Source organism: Trachypithecus francoisi, unplaced genomic scaffold (assembly GCF_009764315.1).
Source record: "Trachypithecus francoisi isolate TF-2019V2 unplaced genomic scaffold, Tfra_2.0 Lachesis_group9, whole genome shotgun sequence".
NCBI lineage: Eukaryota > Metazoa > Chordata > Mammalia > Primates > Cercopithecidae > Trachypithecus > Trachypithecus francoisi.
Genome location: NW_022681474.1, coordinates 28507789 through 28530109, shown reverse-complemented (window position 1 = coordinate 28530109; position 22321 = coordinate 28507789). Strand labels below are relative to the sequence as shown.

General features: G+C 37.1%; 1 protein-coding gene across 1 annotated transcript in view; it reads right to left on the bottom strand.

The window, feature by feature from the left end:
- The window catches only part of MYO3A (myosin IIIA), a 266051-nt gene that overhangs the window by 73404 nt on the left and 170326 nt on the right, over nt 1–22321 (bottom strand). The window contains exons 18-20 of the mRNA XM_033208976.1: nt 19088–19214; nt 13893–14103; nt 10722–10869 (exon numbers count right to left, since the gene is read on the bottom strand). Of these exons, the coding sequence (XP_033064867.1) occupies nt 10722–10869; nt 13893–14103; nt 19088–19214 (486 nt within the window). The remainder of the gene's footprint in view (nt 1–10721; nt 10870–13892; nt 14104–19087; nt 19215–22321) is intronic.

Here is a 22321-nt window from a genome sequence, read left to right as displayed (position 1 = left end):
TTGAAAACATCCTTGGTGTCAGGTTCACATTTGCTCCCTGGTCTCTTTCCCATTTGCTTCTGTGTGTCCTCTTGGTCCTGTGACTACATTCTACAGGAATCCATTCATGAAGCTGGCATTTGAGTGACTTTCCTGGGGAAATCATCCTCTTTAGTGTTGATCTCAGTGGACTGACTTGACAAGGGCAGTCACAACATCAGCTGTGGTTTCTGCAGCCCTTGCCTGCAGGTCTAGACCCCTTCCTTGTCAGCTTGCTCACACTGCTTCTATTGCTCTTGCATTGCCTCTCTGTGGCATACGAAGTAAGACTTCTCTCGCCTTTCAATAATATGAGTAATTTTGAAGAAAAACGTAAGCCCCAAGCTTGAAAATTTTTGCTTCTGTCACCATGATGATATTATTATCATAACATAATCTTATCAGAAGGTTCTTGAGATATGACAAGCTACAGTCTTCAAGTATTCCTTAGAATTTGACTTTAAACAGAATTCTAGAACATTGTTAGAAGTCAGATCTCTAATAATAAAAAATGCAGTTGGAAGACCTAAATGAGGTACCATTCGTTGGGAAGATGGACTCGAATAATGGTGAACTATCGGGGGAACCTGCCCCCAGTATTTCAACGTAGGTTCTTTCTATTTTCCATAAGTGTTGGCCAGCTGAGAAATAAAGAGAAAGAGTACAAAGAGAGGAATTTTACAGCTGGGCTGCCGGGGGTAACATCACATATCAGTAGGACCGTGATATCCACCTGAGCCTTAAAGCCAGCAAGTTTTATTAAGGATTTCAAAAGGGGAGGGGGTGCAAGAACAAGGATTAGGTCACAAAGATCACATGCTTCAAAGGGCAAAAAGGAGAACAAAGATCACATGCTTCTGAGGAAACAGGACAAGGGCAAAATCAGAAACTCCTGATAAGCATCCAACAAAGATCACAAGGCAAAGGGCAAAAGCAGAATTAGTGATAAGGGTCTATGTTCAGCAGTGCATGTATTGTCTTGATAAACAGCTTAAACAGCAGAAAACAGGGTTCGAGAGCAGAGAACCAATCTGACCTCAAATTTATCAGGGGCGGGATTTTTCCCCACCCTAGTAAGCCTGAGGGTACTGCAAGAGACCAGGGCGTATCTCAGTCCTTATCTGAACTGCATAGGACAGACATTCCCAGAGCAGCCATGTATAGACCTCCCCCCAGGAATGAATTCCTTTCCCAGAGTATTAATCCTTGCTAGGAAAAGAATTTAGCGATATCTTCCCTACTTGCACGTCCATTTATATATAGGCTCTCTACAAGAAGAAAAATATGGCTTTTTTTGTCCGACCCTGCAGGCAGTCAGACCTTATGGTTGTCTTCCCTTGTTCCCTAAAATCGCTGTTACTCTGTTCTTTTTCAAAGTGCACTGATTTAATATTGTTCAAACACACATTTTACAATCAATCTGTATAGTTAACACAATGATCACAGTGGTCCTGAGGTGACATGCATCCTCAGCTTACGAAGATAACAGGATTAAGAGATTAAAGTAAGACAGGCATAAGAAATTATGAAAGTATTATTTGGGAACTGGTAAATGTCCATGAAATCTTCACAATTTATGTTCCTCTGCCGTGGCTCCAGCCAGTCCCTCCATTCGAGGTCCCTGACTTCCTGCAACAGTGAACTATTTCAAATCTGTTTCCTTAGTTGAAGTTCCAAAATTACCCAGGTCTAGGATAATTTAAAATATAGAATAACCTATATTTCTAGTTCACAAATAACTTTAGCACTCAGAAATGAATATTTATTGCCCTTCCATGTACTACCTAAATATTTAAGAATCAACAATAATTTTATATTTTTATGTAGTCTCATCACCTACATTAGTACACACCAGACCAATCAACCTGTACTTACTGTGTGGGTCTTATTTTTTTTTTTTTTGAGACGGAGTCTTGCTCCATGGCTCAGGCTGGAGTGCAGTGGCACGAATTCCGCTTACTGCAAACTCTGCCTCCTGGGTTCAAGCAATTCTCATGCCTCAGCCTCCTGAGTAGCTGGGTACAGGCGCATGCTGCCATGCCCCATTAATTTTTGTATTTTTAGTAGAGATGGAGTTTCACCACATTGGCCAGGCTGGTCTCAAACTCCCAGCCTCAAGTGATTCTGCAGACCTTGGCCTCCCAAAGTGCTGGCATTACAGGCACGAGCCACCATGCCCGTCCAATCTGTACTTAGTGTGTTTTTATTTCTTAGCACCAATCCAGATAGCAGTAGATGAACACTGCCTAAGTAGGCTGGCTACATCCTCATGTAAAGAACAGACAGTTCTGGAATAGTCTTCTCCCCACTCCCCCTGACACACCACTTCATCATTTTACTATAGGAGAACACTTTCTACTACCTTCTGATAGTTTTATGCAAGCCCGAAGTTTTAAAAAGATTCTTCCAAAGTCACCAATTGAAGTGATTTGAGTACTTTGGCTCGTGACATCTTTCTTTTATAAAAGGCTGGTACATGCAGTGACAGGGAACACTTAGTTATTTCACAGAACTTACACCTGGGGAACAATGTCATAGCCTTCTCCAATAGACAAGTTCATCATTTGACACTGCTCCGCAGTTGTAGATATTTCAGAATGGGGAAATGTTAATAGCTGGTATATATGACCCTTAATATTCTCCTGTATTTCTTGTTTTCAAGTCATAAATCAGTATCTCTTTTATTTTTATAAGTTTAGTCCACTTTTTTATGATCCTACCCATTTTAGGTCACGGGAGGAAGAATGAGATTTATATCATGAGATGGCACTGGTAATTCACCTGGGTTTGTGATGCTGTCTTTGTACAGATCACTGCAGAGGATGTGATATACTCAAATTCCAGAAATGTTCAAGCAGTGCCTACTCTGTGTGTGGTTAGGGGTAGGTGGGGCTGGAGAAGGTAGAATTTAAAGATCAGAAAGATAGAGTTTCTTTTCTTTTCTTTTGAAATGGAGTTTTGCTCTTTCACCCAGGCTGGAGTGAACTGGACCCGATCTCAGCTCACTGCAACCTCTGGCCCCCAGGTTCAAGTGATTCTTCTGCCTCAGCCTCCCGAGTAGCTGGGATTCTAGACACCCACCACCATGCCTGGCTAATTTTTGTATTTTTAGTAGAGATGAGGTGTTGCCATGTTGGCCAGGCTGGTCTCAAACTCCTGACCTCAGGTGATCCACCCTCCTCAGCCTCCCAAAGTGTTGGGATTACAAGTGTGAGCCAGTGCGCCTGGTTGAGTTTCTGTTCTTTCGGGCATGGCAAAGATGCTCTCTGCCTTTCCATTCCAACCCTAAAATCATGTCTGAGATTTCTTTGCTTGTGGCTGTATTCTCCTGTTCAGTTATTCCACCTTCTAGTTCTAGTTCCTTCCTGTGAGTGGTCTCTAGCTGTCATAACCCTTGCTGGCCTCTGCTGCCAGCCTCAGTGCTCCCTGGGATTTCCTACCTTCTTCTATCCTGCCTTATGTTGATTCTCCTTGGCTTTTCATGCTAAGACTGACCTATGCTTCTTTTCTTTCCTTCTTTCTGATCCAATATAAATAATCTAATAATTAAATAATTAATAATTTATGATTTAATAATAACCCAATAATTAGTAATCCAATAGATTATTCCAGTAAAGTAATCTTCTGTGCAGAAGAAAAGGGTGCTCCTATCTATTTAGAAATAAAGAAAAGAAGGAAAGAGCACCTTTTTCTTCTGCACAGGAGATTACTAGATCCCTGGTCCTTGCTTACTTGTTTGTTCATGAGAAAAACCATGGATAGCTGTCAGAAGCCCCTTACTCTGGTCCTGGTTTCATTTCACTGTCCTATAACCTTGGGCAAATCACAGTTGAAGAGAAGGAGTCATTTTAATCAATGAAATATAGATAATCTATTTAGGTTTCTTCTAGTTCTAATATTTCAGAACGCACAACTGCTTAGATATGTCATGAAACTCAATGAATAAATGCAGTTAAGACTGTGGACAGAATGTTTGCAACAGGAAAGAAACTACATGGACACATGTAGTCCCTGAAGTCTGTATTTTAGTAAAAGAACTCCTACTCACCACTGCTCAAATGATTGTGCCTATTCATGAAAACATTGCCCAGGGTAGAGAGAAACCATTGAGAAGAAGTTGCTTATTCTAACCATTGACAGAAATCCTCCTTTATCAAACAGAAAGATTTTAAAGGTTGAAAATCTAAGATTTCTGTAAGGGTGTTACCAGAACTCAGGATGAACTGAGTATGTTTTACGTTTATTACAGTGGAAAAAAAAACTTTTGCCACTTTTCATTTTGAAATAATTTAAAACTTACAGAAAATTTCAAGAATAGTACAAAGAACTCCCATGTACCCTTTACATGGTGGTTATTCCATAATTGTTAATGCATCATCATGTTTGATTTTTCTTTTTTTTTTTTTTTTGAGACGGAGTCTCGCTCTGTCGCCCGGACTGGAGTGCAGTGGCCAGATCTCAGCTCACTGCAAGCTCTGCCTCCTGGGTTTACGCCATTCTCCTGCCTCAGCCTCCCGAGTAGCTGGGACTACAGGCGCCAGCCACCTCGCCCGGCTAGTTTTTGTATTTTTTTAGTAGAGACGGGGTTTCAGCGTATTAGCCAGGATGGTCTCGATCTCCTGACCTCGTGATCCGCCCGTCTCGGCCTCCCAAAGATGTTTGATTTTTCATTCTCTTTTTCTATATACACATATTTTTAATAACACTTTAATGAAATAACTTTTTTTAAATTCTAAAAAATGGTGATAATACATATCCTGTAAAAATGTGAACTCATTATAAAATAAGATTTATGATTTGAAATCTATTTCTTCCTGCATTTTCTATTCAAAGTTGATATTGATGATCCTGTTAGTTTTTACGTTAATGTTAATAGCAAGTCACAGAGAATGCTGGCCATCATTAACTTGAGATGATACAAGTCATTAATTCAGAATTTGACAAATAACCTAATGAGAAAGTATTTTGGATACTTCCTAATAAAATATTCATGTTTTATTTTACATACATTTTATTAAAATTTGAAGAGATGAGTTTTAGAATATTTCTCCCTTAGCAGGTTCCTTATTCAGAAAAAAATATATATATATACTAATGCATGCTAAGATGAAAATTCCAGTTTAGTCACTTTTTGTATATGATACCTGTTTCTCAAAACCATTTAAGAGATGTAAAGGATTTTACAGATTTATATTGTATTAATAGGTATCAGCTTAGAATAAGGAGGCATTCGGATTAGAAATTCAGAAATACAATGTTCTATATATTAGGATCTCTTTCACCTTAAACTATTTTTCCATTACTGTCATGTTTAAATCTCTACCAAAAAATTGTATTTTGATTTGTCAACAGTATGCTCTAATCTCACATGTAGAAAACGACAATACTATCATATGGATCTAGGCTTCTAATTATGTATTTCACTGAGAATTACTTTTTATCAAAACTTCTAAAAATTTAGCCAGGCATGGTGGTACACGCCAGTAGCCCCAACTACTCAGGAGGCCAAGGTAGGAGAATGACTTGAACTCAGGAGTTCGATACTACAGTGAGTCTTAATTGTGCCACTGCACTCCAGTTTGGGCGGCAGGGCAAGACCCCAACTCAGAAAAGGAAAAAAAAAACCAACTTTTAAGAATATCATTAAATTATCAAAATAATTATGTACCACAAATCCCTACATCACATTAAAGGTGTCGACCAGGCTTCACCAATGAAAGAGAAACAGACTAAGTGTGCTACACAGCTCTTTAGCAGGGATGAGGAAAACAGAGCCAGAGAGGCCGTCTGTGAAGCCAGAGGGAAAGAAGAGCAACAGGTCCACAGCCTGGAGTTGCTGCCAGGGCCCCGACACACCTCCAAACACCCACCACGTGGACATCAGCTGCCATCTTCAGTGTGTGAAACTTTTAAGGAATATTTAAATGTGGTCTCAGACAATAACCTAACACTTGGTCAAGCACTTAAAAAGGAAGATTTGTTGTATTAAAGGCTTTGCAAATGTATTTGGCTGCTTTGACGCTTAAAGGAAATGCTTATCACTTGGAGAGCTAAAATGGGACAAATGCTACCATTTACACACATATGACTTAATAGGCAAGAAAGTTGGACTTAAACTTCACACTTTTGAGCAAAACAATGTGAAGACCCTGATAAGGATTTGTTTTTAATTGTCCACACATTTTAAAAAATCAGATGACTGGTTATTTTTACTTTATAATGTAAAAAGTTTTGAAAATGTAGGTATTTTATATTAAGTGAATTTTTATTCTTTGTAATTGCCACAAATTATGTGTTGGAGCCCACATTTAAAATCTCAAACACTGTAAACTTTAGGATGTGAACAGCTGGAGATGACAGTCATACACATTACTTTCTGCAAGAGAAGCCAGAGCCATAACTGCAGTTACTGTTTCCACTATGCGCTGTAAATAGTTTCCTGCTTCTAAAACGACTTCTGACATTCAGTTCTAAACCCATGGGTGCATGTCTAAATGATGCCTGTAAAAGCTCATCCTTCTACAGAAATAAATAGTAATAGCTCATTTTAAAAACAAACTTTAGTTCAGTTAATAGTCAGATGTGCTGCTCTAATAGGTGAAGAAAGCTTATCCAAAATACAAATAGGCACATATAAAGAAGTGGAGTGAATCTTCAGGATTCTAGAACAATACTCTGTAGCGTCATACACATGTTTTAGGTGCTCACTTAAGAACAATGGCATTTGTTCCAATTCAAAGTCATGCCCAGGATTGACCAGTCCTTTGTGTGTGCTCTCCTTGATTTGAAGTGTAAACTTCTAGGGAGCAGGGATCATTTCTTTTGTATGTTCTATACCACAATGATGATACCACAGTCCAAAATTAAGACAAAGGACAAAAACCACCACTATAGCAGCAGCATGAGAATACTTTTGATAAGGTATGTACATTTCTCATGCGGGATTCTAATATGAGATAGGTGATTCCAGAGAACTTCAGCCCTTATATCACAGTTTGATTACTGTTGAGCTCCCTTTCCCATGAAGAAAACCAGAAAACAAACAAAACCGAAACCTTGGCTATATATTTATCGTGGAAATTCAGCGTGAAGGCTACTGTGAAAAACATGCTTTCCTTCTTGGAAATGGGATAACTGCCATTTGAGCTGCAAACTAAAAGCCTCTCAGAAAATGGAAGTTGACAGTGTATGACACAATAATGGTGTACGAATGTAATAGCAAAGGCTGAAATATGAATACTATATTCGTGGAATTGACACAATCAAGAGTAAATTATATACTTTTCAGCTGCAACTCATTTAGAAGAGTTTGAGTCTTAAATTTTAAAATAATTACAGCTCTACTTCTTGGCTGATCATCTTCTATTTGCAGGATGGGGACATAGATTACCATCTAATTTTCAAACTATTGTTTTCAGATACAAATAGTATCTTTAGATTTTATGAAAATAAATATACATAAAATTATTCTTCTAGTACTGGGAAACTGTAAAAGCTTCAAATACTATGAAATATCAAACTCCAGAAAAATTTTAGGAGCTACATATTTTACACATAGAAAAATAATGCTTCTATAACACAAGCTCTCTTAACATTCTAAATATCTAGATAATAAGGAAAATAAAGGGATGCAAATTGGATGCTCCAGGTTGTTATTAAGAGATTCTGAGGCATATAGTAACTGTCCATAGGAAAGTAGGTTATGAAGAGAAAGGAGGTACAGCTGCCAGTGAGTGGATAATAGAAATTCCCGGATTTAGGAAAACGTTTCAAAAGTAATACAAACAGTTGGAAACAACTCCAAGAAACATAAAACTATCTACTCTGCATGCTATAGATTAGGTCACCATTATAAATTCTTTCACTAAAAATATTTAATTGTAGTTTATTGATTTTTTTTAATGGAAGGCAATGTGAAAATGATATTCAAAATACCTTTGTAAATAGCTTTGCTGGAGTGTCCCACTCTCTATTACAAATACACTGAAATTGGACTAAATAGGAAAACACTTTCAGCAGACTGTTATTTATGTTCTAGTGTTGTAGAACTGTCAATAAAAATAATGTTTATTGGTTTAAGTAAGAACAGAAGTGCTTCACCTGTAAAGGTGCTGCCCAAGGCTTGTGCTGAGATCTGGCCGGATCATTTGTACATCTCATGAAAGTGAGAACACTATTTCTTTCTGATAGACAATAATGGCTCTATTAAACTAAGGAGCTTTCAGTTAGGTCAAATCTGTGATTATATTCTACCAAAAAATGTAGACCATGACTTTAATTCAAGATTTAATAGCAGTTTCTCATTTACAGAAATTAGTTTAAGTGTGCTCTGTGTCTGTGATAGTTAATATATACAGTTAGTTAGCTTTTCTCAGTTACATTTTCAGCCTTCATCTGGGTGTTAGAAAGAAAAAACAAGTATACTCACGTGTTAAAATCAAGAGAGTCATTGACTAATTCTGTATCTTCTGGATAACACATTCATCAATCTGATCATACTCAACTGCCAATGTCTACTTCATAAAATTACGAAGCAGAAATTCCTAGGTAGTTATTCTAGGAAGTCACCTGAAAATACTGGAAATTGTTTTAATTCCTCAAAGTGCTTTGTATAATCCTGGATTCTAGTTGAATTTTTTTATTTTGTTGGGGGAAATTTTGAGTTTGTTTTATTTTGAAATCCTCTCAAGGATATCTTAAAGGGCTTTATAGAATAATTGTTTAACAAGCCCATAGACAAAAGAATTAAGAGCATTGGGATCATGAATGAAATTCAAGGCTAGCAATCAAAGCAACTTGTAGGCCAGGCTTGGTGGCTCACACCTGTAATCCCAAAACTTTGGGAGGCTGAGACAGGCAGATTGCTTGAGCTCAGGAGTTCAAGCCCACTCTGGCCAAAACAGTGAAATCCCATCTCCACGAAAAAAATGCAAAAATTAGCCAGGTGTGGTGGTGCAGGACTGTGGTCCCAGCTACTTGGGAGGCTGAGGCAGGATTGCTTGAGCCCAGGAGGCGGAGGCTGCAGTCAGCCGATACCGCCCCACTGCACTCCAGCCTGGGTGACAGAATGAGACTCTGTCTCAAAAAAAAAAAAAAAAAAAGCAATTTATAAACTGTAACATTTTATAAAAAGTGAAAAGCAATAATTATTGAAATATCTGTACCTTGGTTAAGGCTAAAACCAGAGTCTACCCAACCACCAAAAGAACAACAGAGGTCTTCCAATGCAAGTCAGTAACTCATCAGATGAGCAATGCATGGGGATGCACCTGGTCCCATAAAGTTGGCAGTTCTGATAGATCATATCAAAAAGTTCAAACCAAAAATTTTGTACTTGTTTTGGTCTCTGGCTCAAATGGATGATCTGAGTATTGTGAAGCATTAAAGCAGGGCAACATTAGTTTAATTAATACTTATTGAGCACTTGCTACACGTCAGCCTCTAAAAAGACAAAAAGAATTAAGACACAATATATGACCTAAAGGAGTTTACAGCCTAGTGAGAAAGACAAAAATGAACTAATGACTGATGAGATGAGGAAGGGCTATTCCAGGGGAGTTGGGGAGGTCAGAGCCAGATACGCCTCAGTGTACCAGATGGGGAAGGAAGAAACGCAATGCAGTGAGTGCTGAACATGCTTTCAAGGAGCTTGGCTGTGAGGGGAAGAGAGAGGACCATGCTACAGAGATAAGCAGAGTGTAAAAGGGTTTTGTTTTTTATTCTGTTTGCTTTTAAGATTTTAAAGAGATTTCTTCACATATCTAAGCTATGAGAGGGCACCGATGGAGAGGAGTAGAGAAGGAGACAAGAAGAGGGAGAGAGGGAGAGGGAATTAATATCTGATGGAACATTCTGGGACAGATGAAAGAGAGCTGAACAACTAGATACGATCTTAAATTTATGTCTTCTTTTGGCTTAAGAAATGTCAAAATCGCAATGTTTTATTTTGTGACCACTGTTTTCAAAATGTAATTCCAAAATAAATTCTTAAGAAGCCTAAATATTTTGAATAAAATGAAGTTCATGTACCTCTAATTTAAATGCAAAACAATATAATATTATTTGAAGGAGACAAATGATATATTGATGATATTAAATATGACTCTTTTAGACTTAATAAAATAATTAAAATATTCTTAGTATTACAGTTCATCAAATGTGATTTAAGTAAGTCTGATTTTTCTCTAAGGAGGAATATTTTTTGAAGTTGATTCATAAATTACACATTGTACCCTGTATAAAATTATCATTTCGTGGCATTTGCATCAAACCTATTATCTTATGTTCTGTTGCCTAGCTACTGGAATTCTGAAGTTTAATGGCTTTTAGATGGATATTGAAATTTTAAACAGAATTTCAGCTTATGTAGTCTACAGAAAGAAAAACTGTTGGACACATCTGTTTACTTAAATTTTCAAAGGAAATATCTTTGTTTACAAAGGCTCAGAATTGTAAGTTTTGGAGAAGAGTGTACCGATTTTCAATGGAGGACATTTAACATCACATATGAAGTCACACTAAATTCACGTCAGTTTTTTTGTTTTTATTTGTTTTTACTATGGACGTGGAGATAACAAAATCTTTTCCTTATCTTTCTAAAATGTTTAAGGCTTTAAGTCTATGGTTAAGGCCCTGCTTCATTTCTACAAGTCTGCTTATAATACACACATGCATGCATCTTTATAGTAAGTACTTAGACTTACCTGCTCCCATGCAAACACATGTTGATTATAATAATACTGAATTTGTTCATTTGCAATGTTAATGCACAGCTGCTCGAAGGAATTTTTTTTGAAATTTTCAAAGCCAAATATATCAAGAATGCCAATGCTCAGCTCATCACCATTCCCACTAGAAGAATTGAAGAGGCATTATTTTGAGTTATTTCCTGAAGAAGTAATGTAAAACAGGGAATCTTAGAGTTACCATTTGTGATTGAGCTAAGAAACTACTATAAGAACATACACGTAGAGTGAAACTTTCTTAACTGAAATAGTTTCTCTCCATAGCACATAAAGATAATGGCAGATATTGATTTTTATATGAAAATGGAACAGTATTTTCCTTGAACTATAGAAACTACTCCGATACTGTTATATACTGAAACAAAAGAAACTTTTTCTTCTCCTAAGAACAAAGTCACAGGCTTGAGTGAGTCAGGAATTACAAGAACAACCTGCATAGCAATTAGAACACGGCAAAAATATATTCAATAAAAACTGTCCCAGAAAAGCAAAAATTCTGTTAAAAGGTATAGTTTTTCATTTTAGGAAAACAATTTTGAAAATCTTACTTAAAAGACCTTAATCATTTTAAAGAATTGTTATTTGTTTTTGGATCTTTGCTCATAATTTTTAAATATAGAACAAATGGCAACCTGGAGAAAGATACAAATACATAGAGATTATTTTTACATTTAAATACTTTAAAATACAATTAGATTCTATTTTACAATTAAGTATTTCAAATACTGTCTTTTTTACTATTGGTTAAAAGGTTTACTCCTCCCCAAAGAAATATATACATTGCAGAGTTATGCTGATGTGAATTTTTAAAAGAAAGTACAAAAGCTTCTCTTTGTGTTCATCATTTAGGTATTCCAGGGTTACACTTAGTATTATGTAAAGGAGTGATTTGGAAATGACAGTCAGCAACTGCACACTGTGAGCTGAAGGACCCACCCTACATTTGGAGGAAGCAACTGAATTCAAAATCCAGGCTGCAGAATACTTTAAATATGTGCTGGGATGGACAAAAGGAAAGCTATCTGAGTATTTCTGAAAGTTCTTATTTTGAATAATAATTCTGTATTATTGTATGAGGCAAGATGTCTAGTTAAAACTTATGCTGGTTTAGTAAAGATTATTATCCTTTTACAATCTCTTTGCCCCACAGGATCCCACAGAGATAAATATTTAACTCACTGCATAACAAAGTGTTAGAGACAGGAGGGACCTTACAACGAATCCAGTTCAGAGATTCTTAAAGTAGGATCTGTTAATGGCTTTCAAGAGGACTGGAATCATAAGTGTGCAATATTTTCGTGGGGATATAGAAATATATCCAGTTTTTATTTTTATGTGAAGGAAATAGGCAGTTTTTGTTTGTTTGTTTTTTTGTGTTTTTTGTTTTTTGTTTTTTTTTTTGAGACAGAGTCTCACTCTGTCGCCCAGGCTGGAGTGCAATGGGGCGATCTTGGCTCACTGTAAGCTCTGCCTCCCGGGTTCAAGCGATTCTCCTGCCTCAGCCTCCAGAGTAGTTGGGACTACCGGCACCCGCCACAATGCCCGGCTAATTTTTTTTTTTGTATTTTTAGTAGAGACGGGGTTTCACCATGTTAGCCAGGATGGTCTCGATCTCCTGACCTTGTGATCTGCCCGCCTCGGCCTCCCAAAGTGCTGGAATTAGAGGCGTGAGCCACCGCGCCAGGCTCAATGCCCTTATTTAACAGTTGAGGAGGGAAAGACCCAGACAAATGCAGTAAGTTGCCCAGTGTCCCATAATGAGTTAGTGGCAAAGCCCAGCATACAACATATGCTGTTTAAAAACTTAGTGTACAACTTAACAAAGTTGAACTACATTATTTCAAATGGTCTCCCTTTAGTTTTTAAACTTTCTGTAAAAATTTTTAAAATCTAAGAGTTGGATGGTTTTCATTAGTGAATGGAAAGGAAAGTTGCCATTTAGTATATTTAGTATACGTACATTTAGTACACAGGCTACAGTGGATATAGTAGATCCCCCTTCTGGGTAGGTACCATTTAGTGCCAAACATGCAGATGATAATTAACAAAATGAGGCCAAATCTCTAAATATCTTGCCTACATTTTCTGGAATATACAGATAATAAAAATCCCTGAATTTGTTCCATTTTCATATGAATGCTTGACATAATATAGATGACCGTACCAGAACATACAACCATTTTGACCATTACATCATAATGGGAAAATGGTATAGATAGTACCCAGGAGGTACAGAAGCAATTTTGAGAGACACAAAGTTAAGAATATGGAAAAATAATGGATAAGCTCTTAGACAGTTTGACTATACATAGTATTATGGTGCGGCATGTAGTTTAGTGAAAAAAATAATGAATTGCATACTTCAAATGTGTATAAATGGTCTTTTATGCTTAGTAAGCAAGTGTGAATGAGGTGATCTTATGGTAGGCATCCATCTTGCTTTTCCACATGCAAAATGGCATTTATCACAGAACAAAGCTTTAGATGTAAGGACTTGTGTTCATGTATAAGCCCTGCCTATAGAGAGCACTCAATCAATGGTGGCTGTAATTATCTTGAAGAAGGAATGATCTTGACTTACAGTCAGATAACAATGCTTACATCATGACTCTGCCATTTACTATTACCTACATTTATCTAGTGCATTTCTGAACCAAATTTCATTGGAGTTACAGTGAGGCTGTAATGGCATTACAGTGAGAGTTAAAATATGAAAATAAAGTTGTCCTTTATCTTTAAGGTTTAATTTAAACCCCCAAAATAAAAACAAAGAACTGCTGAGCTGACATTTTATACAAGCATAAAATGGTATATACTTCATGGTACAACTTCTAATTTAAAACCCTATTAATTGATAGTAAGATATCACATTTTAAAAATTCACTTTTTATTGTGTAATTTATGTTGCTACAGGTTTTATGTTGCAGCGGTTTAAAAGTGTTATAGTTAAGTGGCATTATGAGGTGGAACTATTAGGAAGTGAAGCTTATCTACTAAATTATAATTTTAATAATTTAATTATATCAATTATAGAAACATCTTGAAAGAGATCTATACAAAACAATCAATTAGAAAATAGATTTACATCACCTGACATTTGGGAAAAAATGTTTCTGTAAAAATTTTTACCTTGGTGATGAGTCATGCTTCAACAAACTGTTAATGCAATTGACTATCCAACTAAAGAGACGTCCATATAAGGTTTTAGCCATGGCATCCCTGACATCGGTAGCTTTTTCTACAGTATTGGGTCGTATAATTGTTTCTCCTCTAGTGACCACACAGTGGGAGGTGAGAGCTTCTTGTAGCTCATCTGCCTGAATACAAAGCAAAGAAGCACCTGAAAAACAGATGCATTGTTAGAAGAAATTATGGCAATGAGGTCACTCCCCCAAAATGAAAATGTCTTAATCTGCCTTCTTCAAATGACATGAATTAAATGTGTGGAGATTATGTAATGTAAAAATACGATACTATTCAACATGAGTCCTATGTCTCTTCTTGATCACTTTTCTCAACTTTTCTCAGCTGGTTAAACTTAGTCTACTGCATGTTATAACACAACGCAAATCACACTGGTTGGCAGAGTAATATAGCTGCACAAGCAAGTGGTTGTTTATGTGATGTCAAACACACTTTCACTAAATTATGCTAAATAATTTTAAAATTTAATGAATAGCTTTGGCATAATTTGGATATCATTATTACAGACACATTTTTAAAATGTAGAAATTAACTGGAAGGTTACATAGACTTCAGGGGTATACCTCAATAAATGTATTTCAAGTACCTTCTGCAATACACAACAGAAAGAGCATAAACTTACCTTGACATTCATGTACTTATACTTGACATTCATGTACATATCATCCTACTTTTTAGTTTCATACTTCAATTACTAAATTATGTTAAAACTGGATGCTTGAACAAACATTTGGCATTTAATGTTGATTACATTTCATGGGGAATTTAAAATTAATAACACTTTAGCTCAGTGAACAAAACTCATTTTTGAATATAATAAACATCTTTAACCAAAATTATTACATGACAGATTGGCAAATTTTTCAAATCTGTTGTTCTCCTTTTAAAATATTTTGAGCATTTTAAATTTAACTTTTAGCACTTGTGACAAGATGTTTCTTGGTTATGTGCTAAGATTGTTAAATCCTATATTTTTTCATATCATGGAAGTACTATAGGCTCATTGCAGAAATTTTACCTTTTAAGTTAACATTCTGCATTTCTTTCCTTCTAGGCATATTCACTACCATTAGTCTGCACAAACATTTTATCTCATATAACATCTTATGCATTTCCCATTTTGTTCAATATTGTTTGTAAATATGCTTTAATTTGCTGCATAATATTCTGACAAATACGATAATATATCAGTAATTTTAAAATTAGCGGATGTTTAAATTGTTTCCCTACGTTCAAAATTGTAAAAAATGCCAGTATAGGCCAGCCACAGTAGCTCACGTCTGTAATCCCAGCACTTTGGGAGGCCAAGGTGGGTGGATTACCTGCGGTCAGGAGTTTGAGACCAGCCAGGCTAATATGGTGAAATCCTGTCTCTACTAAAAAAATACAAAAATTAGCCAGGCATGGTGGCACAGATCTGTAGTCCCAGCTACTCGGGAGGCTGAAGTGGGAGAATCGCTTGAAGCCAGAAGGCAGAGATTGCAGTGAGGAGAGATTGTGCCACTGCACTCCAACCTGGGTGACAGAGTGAGATTCCATCTCAAAAAAAAAAAAAAAAATGCCAGCATAAATATTTTAAGCATAAATCTGTGTTCATATTTTGTACTATTTTCTTAGCATAGGGCAGCAATTTTTCAAAATATGTAAATATGTAAATTTTTTTTTTTTTTTTTTTTGAGACATAGTCTCGCTCTGTCATCCAAGCTGGTGTGCTACAGCACAATTACGGCTCACTGCAACGTCACCTCCTGGACTCAAGAGATCCTCCTACCTCAGCCTCCCATGCAGCTGGGACCACAGGCGCATGACAACCTGCCTGGCTAATTATTATCTGGTAGAGGTAGTGTTTCACCATGTTGCCCAGGCTGGCCTCGAACTCCTCGGATCAAGAAAGTTTTTTGATATATACTATTTAACTGCTCTTCAAAAAGTCTGAACAAATTATACTCCTCTCAGTCAAATAAAACACCAATAATTTCAATTCAATTTCATGGACATCAGTGACTATCATTTTTCTAAAATAGCCAATTTGATAGGAGAAAATGTTTTCTATTTATTTGTAATTGATTCCTAGTGAAGCTGAATACTTTCTTCTTTCATATTTTTATTGGTAATTTGTGTTTCTTAGTTTGAAAATTGCAATATTTTCATTGATATGTTAATCTTTTCCTGATCAATTTATGAGACTCTTCATAGCTTAAAGAAATGCTTTGATATATATATTGTAAATATTTTCCCTCAGTTTCATTTGTACTGCAATTTTATTTATGTTTTCTTTTTTTCAGTATAAAAGTTTTAATTTTTATGTAGTCAAATATCCATTTTTTAAAGAAAATCATTTGTGCTTTTGATTTTCTATACATAAACTTCTTCAAGTCCTTTCTCCCCTCAAAATTATATAAATCAATTCCAGTCTCTTTTATGATTTTTTTGCATTTAAATGTGTGCATGTTTGGAATTCATTGTGGTATACAGTATATGAAAATGATTCAAATTCCTCCTCCCCAAAATGGTTAGCCAGTTCCCTACAATACTGATTCCCTAGTGATTTGTAATGCCATTTTTGGTAACATACTTTGGATCTGTTTCTGAACACTGTCTCCCACTGATCTGTGTGTCTCTTTCTGTTCCTACGTTGTTTCTTTATTTGACATAGATGTATTGTCTACTACATGCTAGGCATTGTACCTGGGGATATATTGCTAAGTACAATACTTTCTAAAACAAAGCACTAGTCTTGATGATCTTTATCCAGCAAGAATGGGAAGCCAATCAAGAAATTTAAGCAGGAAGAGAAAAGGAGAAGGATGAGGAGGAGCAGAAGGAGAAGGACGGGGAGAGGGAGGTGGAGGTGAAGATGGAGAGGGAAAGGGGGAGACTGAGAGAGCCCACTGATAATGGGTTATGTGGTTTCTGAAATAATCGTGGAGAATGACCTGGAAAAACTCAATTCTTGATGTGACATGAACAAATGAGAGGTCACTTGTTCAGGTGAGAGGTGATGTTGTTTTTGATGAGAATGGCGACAATGATGATAAAGAGAAGTGGTCAGATTTGAAAGATATTTATGGGACAAAATGGTCAGAACTGGTGCTTAACTGAAACAACACTTTTGTAAAACCATATGGAAATGCAGCCTTGGTTTGGACATAATTCCTTATAACTTTTCATTGGAAAGAATTTTAATATAAATTAATAAAGTTTTTACTTTCCATGAGTGGTTATTCCAGAAAGTACATTAATTTCAATGATATTCATATTAATATCAACGTTTTGTAACCTATATGACTGTCTTCTCTTATGCAGAAATACGTTCTCAATCATCAAAATCATTTTTTAGTATGGTTGTTTCTAGGTATACTCTTACCTACAACCTATCTCTATTGCAACTCATTCCACTGGCTGCTGCTAGTTCTTATGAATATGATCAGATGTAAGATTTACATCTTATCAATGGGTTATTCCTTCTACTTCTAATAAGTTAATATCATACATGCCAATTAAATTTTTTATATATGGAAAATTAGAACATGTTTCCTTGAGGTGTCCAGGCACATGCCAGTCACTACAAGCCAACTCCATACACTTGTGCTACTGTATTACCACACTGGCTCCAGAGACACAGTGGGATAGCATTTATAGGGATGTTGGGGACAGGTCCAGACCAGGATAATTTGGCACTTAGCCCCCTAAAACTATCCCATCTCATTCTGTTCCTGAGCATAAATCAGGAAAAAGTATATAAATTAAAATTTGTATCATGATTCTCCATTTTGTGTTTGTCTGTGTGTGTGTGTGTCTGTGTGTGTGTGCGCGCGCATGTGTGTTTGTGTTCTGAGACAGAGTGTTGCTCCGTCACCCAGGCTGGAGTGCAGTGGCACAATCTCAGCTCACTGCAACCTCTGCCTCCTGGGTTCAAGCGATTCTCCTGCCTCAGCCTCCTCAAGTAGCTGAGACTACAGGCATGCGCCACCACGCTTGGCTAATTTTTGTATTTTTAGTAGAGACAGGGTTTCACCATGTTGGCCAAGCTGGTCTCAAACGCCTGACCTCAGGTGATCCACCAGCTTCGGCATCCCAAAGTACTGGGATTAGAGGTGTGAGCCTTTGGGCCGGGCGTGGTGGCTCATGCCTGTAATCCCAGCACTTTGGGAGGCCGAGGTGGGCGGATCATGAAGTCAGGAGATTGAGACCATCCTGGCTAACACGGTGAAACCCCGTCTCCACTAAAAGTACAAAAATTAGCCAGGCATGGTGGCATGTGCCTGTAGTCCCAGCTACTTGGGAGGCTGAGGCAGGAGAATGGCATGAACCCGGGAGGTGGAGCTTGCAGTGAGCCGAGATCATGCCACTGCACTCCAGCCTGGGCGATAGAGTGAGACTCTGTCTCCAAAAAAAAATAATAATAATAATAAAATAAAAAAGAGGTGTGAGCCTCTGGACCAAGACTGATCTGATTCTCCATTTATTATTATTAATGAAACAGCAAATATGGAATTATGAAAGTGTGTGCCAATATTAAAAATAAAATAACAGGGCATTCTAGGCAATACTAAATAGAAAAAAGCTGTGCTGTTGCAGATATTAATGGAAAACCGTAAATTACTGGAAATAATTTATCAAACTCTACTATTAAGGAAAACTTGAATGGAAGCAAATACTATAACATGCTTCTCTTGTGTAAAAATGATTGCAAAATTAATCAACCCAGGATGAATGGGTGTAAAATCCACCTAATATGAAAACATACAGGTCTTTATTACTTGTAAAATGATATAGATGTTAAATCTATAAGACAATAACACAATTCTTTTTCAGATCAGTTTACTGAATTTTAACTATAATATCTGTGCTTTTATATCGAAATGTAAATAGCTCCCAAAATAGTCATAAAAGCCTAGTCTTTAGAAACATTTTCTACAGTAATCAGTTAATTTATAAGCATGAAGATGTTTTAAGTAGTGGACTTTTAAATTTTAATTTTACACACATTAAATCTGAGTATTCTTTTAAGGATTCTAGGTTAGCACAATCGCTTGAAATGATCCTTATGTGATACTTACGGTATGTCATAAGACTTTGAAAGATTTCAGTTTTGAATAGAAGATAATAAAACTTACAGTTCTCCAGGGCTGTATGATTAGAAATGTGGCTCTTGTCAATCTGGTGTTCAGATGCCACAGAAGAAAATTCAATGTTGCCAACATTCAAGATTGCAGCCAGTATGCTGTATATACTTCCAAGTTGCTGAAACACACCATAGAAACATTAGCATCATTCTTCCCTTGAGTACAGCCAACCAGTGACTATGACTGGGGACAGACAGGGAGAGAACCCTCAGGCCCTATCATATCTATCCGGAGACTACGATAATGCCACACTGAGATCCAAGTAGGCTCATCCTCTTTCATTATTTTAACCTCAGAGGTTAGCATAGTGCCTGTTACCCAGTAAGTGCTTAAAAATATTTTATAAATGCAAATATGAATAAAAAATAAAAATGAGAAGCTGTTCTCAGAGAAAGTAGAAATGTCTCATTCATTAGGCCATAGATAAATCTATCCATGCAGAATTGAATTTCAGAACTTAGTGTGGTTGTTACCATATGGATTTTCCTTGAGGCCATCTTAAAAGTGAGGCTGTATGTGTGAATAAAGGAGACCTAAGAAAGAAAAATCAAAAGGTCCCAGGACCAAAATCAAAGGATAGGTGTGGTTTAAATATAAGTATTTTTTTTTTTTTTTTGAGACAAGGTCTTATTGTTGTTCAGGCTGGAGTGCAATGGCACTATCTCAGCTCACTGCCACCTCTGCCTCCTGGGCTCAAGTGATCCACCCTCCTAAGCCTCCTGAGTAGATGGGACTACAGTTGCATGACACCACGCCCAGCTAATTTTATTTTTGGTATTTTGTAGAGACAGGGTCTTGCCATGTTGCCCAGGCTGGTCTCGAACTCCTGGGCTCAAGCGATCTGCCCATCTTGGCCTCTGAAAGTGCTGGGATTACTGGTGTAAAGCACTGTACCAGGCCACATAAGAATTTTAGATGACAGCGTAGAGTTTATAGTAGTTATTACTTCTTTAACATACATTCCTAATTAAGGTACATCAAATTACATTCAGAAACACATATACACACATATATGATTCTTTTTGGAGACACTGGAGGCATTTGTCAAGGAGTCTGTTGTAATTCTAGCTCTTCAACTATGTTCATGGTACAGTGAAGAAGAGGAAAGAGGCAAAATTCTTTACTGTTTTTACAGGTTGCTGCATCTATTCCAGCCCAGCTCCTACACTTAACAAAGGTGATTATTCCATTCACTCCCATATTCCAAGTCCAGATAAAAGCTGGATATGAAAAAACATCTTCAAGGACATGCATTTACTCATACATAATAAATATATATGTAATAAACATATAAACAATAAATATATTTGTTGAATGAATATATATGTGGGATATCTATTCATTGATCTAATAAAAACATATTTTGTGCTGGGCACTGTTCTAGTCTCAGGTAATTTAGTAGCAGATAGGCTAAAGATCCTGGCTTCCTTGGAGTGTTCAGGCCATTGGGGGGAGGCAAACAGTAGGAAAATAAGCAAATAAACAAATATGAAATGTTCAGAAAAAAAATTACAAGGGCTACGAAGAAAATAGAGCTAAGAGGTGTAACTTAATAAAGAGGAGAGTTCCTGGGAAAGCACGGGCAGGCTTTTTCAGTTAGGAGGTCAGGGAAGGCTGTCCTCAGAGGAGGCAATGTGGAAGTTGAGGCCTGAATGACAGGAAGTCACCAGACATGAACTATTCTAGGCAGAGGACAGCAAAGGCAAAAACCTTCCTAGAAGAAAGAAGGAAGACCCATGAGGGCTGGAAGAGGGTGAGGATGAGGAACGGTATGATAAGAAATCAGAGAGGTGAGCCTGGGCAACACCACCCAGGCTTCCTGGGCCAACAGAAAGAACTTGAGCTGGGCACTGTGGCTCACACCTGTAATCCCAGCACTTTGGGAGGCCGAGGCAGTTGGATAACTTGAGGTCAGGAGTTTGAGACCAGCCTGGACAACATAGCAAAACTCTGTCTCTACTTAAAATACAAAACTTAGCTGGGTGTGGTGGCATGCACCTGTAATCCCAGCTACTCGGGAGGCTGAGGCAGGAGAATCACTTGAACCCAGGAGGCGGAGGCTTCAGTAAGCCGAGATCGTGCCACTGCACTCCAGCCTGGGTGACAGAGTGAGACTGGGCTGCCAAAAAAAAAAAAAAAAAGCTTGATTTTGTGCTAATTGCCAGAGAAAGCTACCAGAGATTTCAGAGTGTGAAGCAACATTATCTTTTGTGTTTTAAATGGATGAATCTAGTTATCCTGTGAAACAGAGTGGATTGGGGCAAGATGGAAAACTCAGGAGGCTACTGCAGTGGTCTAGGTGAGAGGTAACAGTGACTTGGATATAACAGTAAATCGTAGAGATGGAAATAAATAAATGCATGTAGGGTGTATTTCAGAAGTGGAACAATACATATGCTAACAGATTAGATGTAGATATTTTTTCTAAGGAAATTCTGGTAAGGAATTAGCATCTGTAATACGTATAACTTGCAATGAAGCAACCAGCATGGGCTTTCATGGCTTTCAGGTAGAAAAATTCATACAGCATCTGACATTATGCTGTATTTTTCTGGAGGAAACTATAGGCCTTAGAAAAAAACAAACAACCCTATTAAAAAGTGGGCAAAGGATATAAACAGACACTTCTCAAAAGAAGACACACATACAGTCAACAATCACATGAAAAAAGCTCAAGGTCACTCATCATTAGAGAAATGCAAATCAAAGCCCCAATCAGATACCATCTTACACCAGTAAGAATGGTTATTATTAAAAACTCAAAAAATAACAGATGCTGGTGAGGTTGTGGAGAAAAAGGAACGCTTCTACACTATTGATGGGAGTCTGAATTAGTTCAACCATTGTAGAAGACACTGTGGCAATTCCTCATAGACCTAAAGATATAAATACTATTTGATCCAGCAATTTCATTACTGGGTATATACCCAAAGGAGTATAAATTGTTCTATTATAAAGATACATGCATGCATATGTTCACTGCAGCACTATGCACAATAGCAAAGACATGGAATCAACCTAAATGCCCATCAATGATACATTGGGTAAAGAAAATGTGGTACATACACACCATGGAATACGATGTAGCCATAGAAAAGAATGAGATCATGTCCTTTGCAGGGACATGGATGGACTGGAGTCCATTATCCTTAGCAAAATAGCGCAGGAACAGAAAACCAAATACCGCATGTTCTCACTTGTAAGTGGTAGCTAAATGATGAGAAC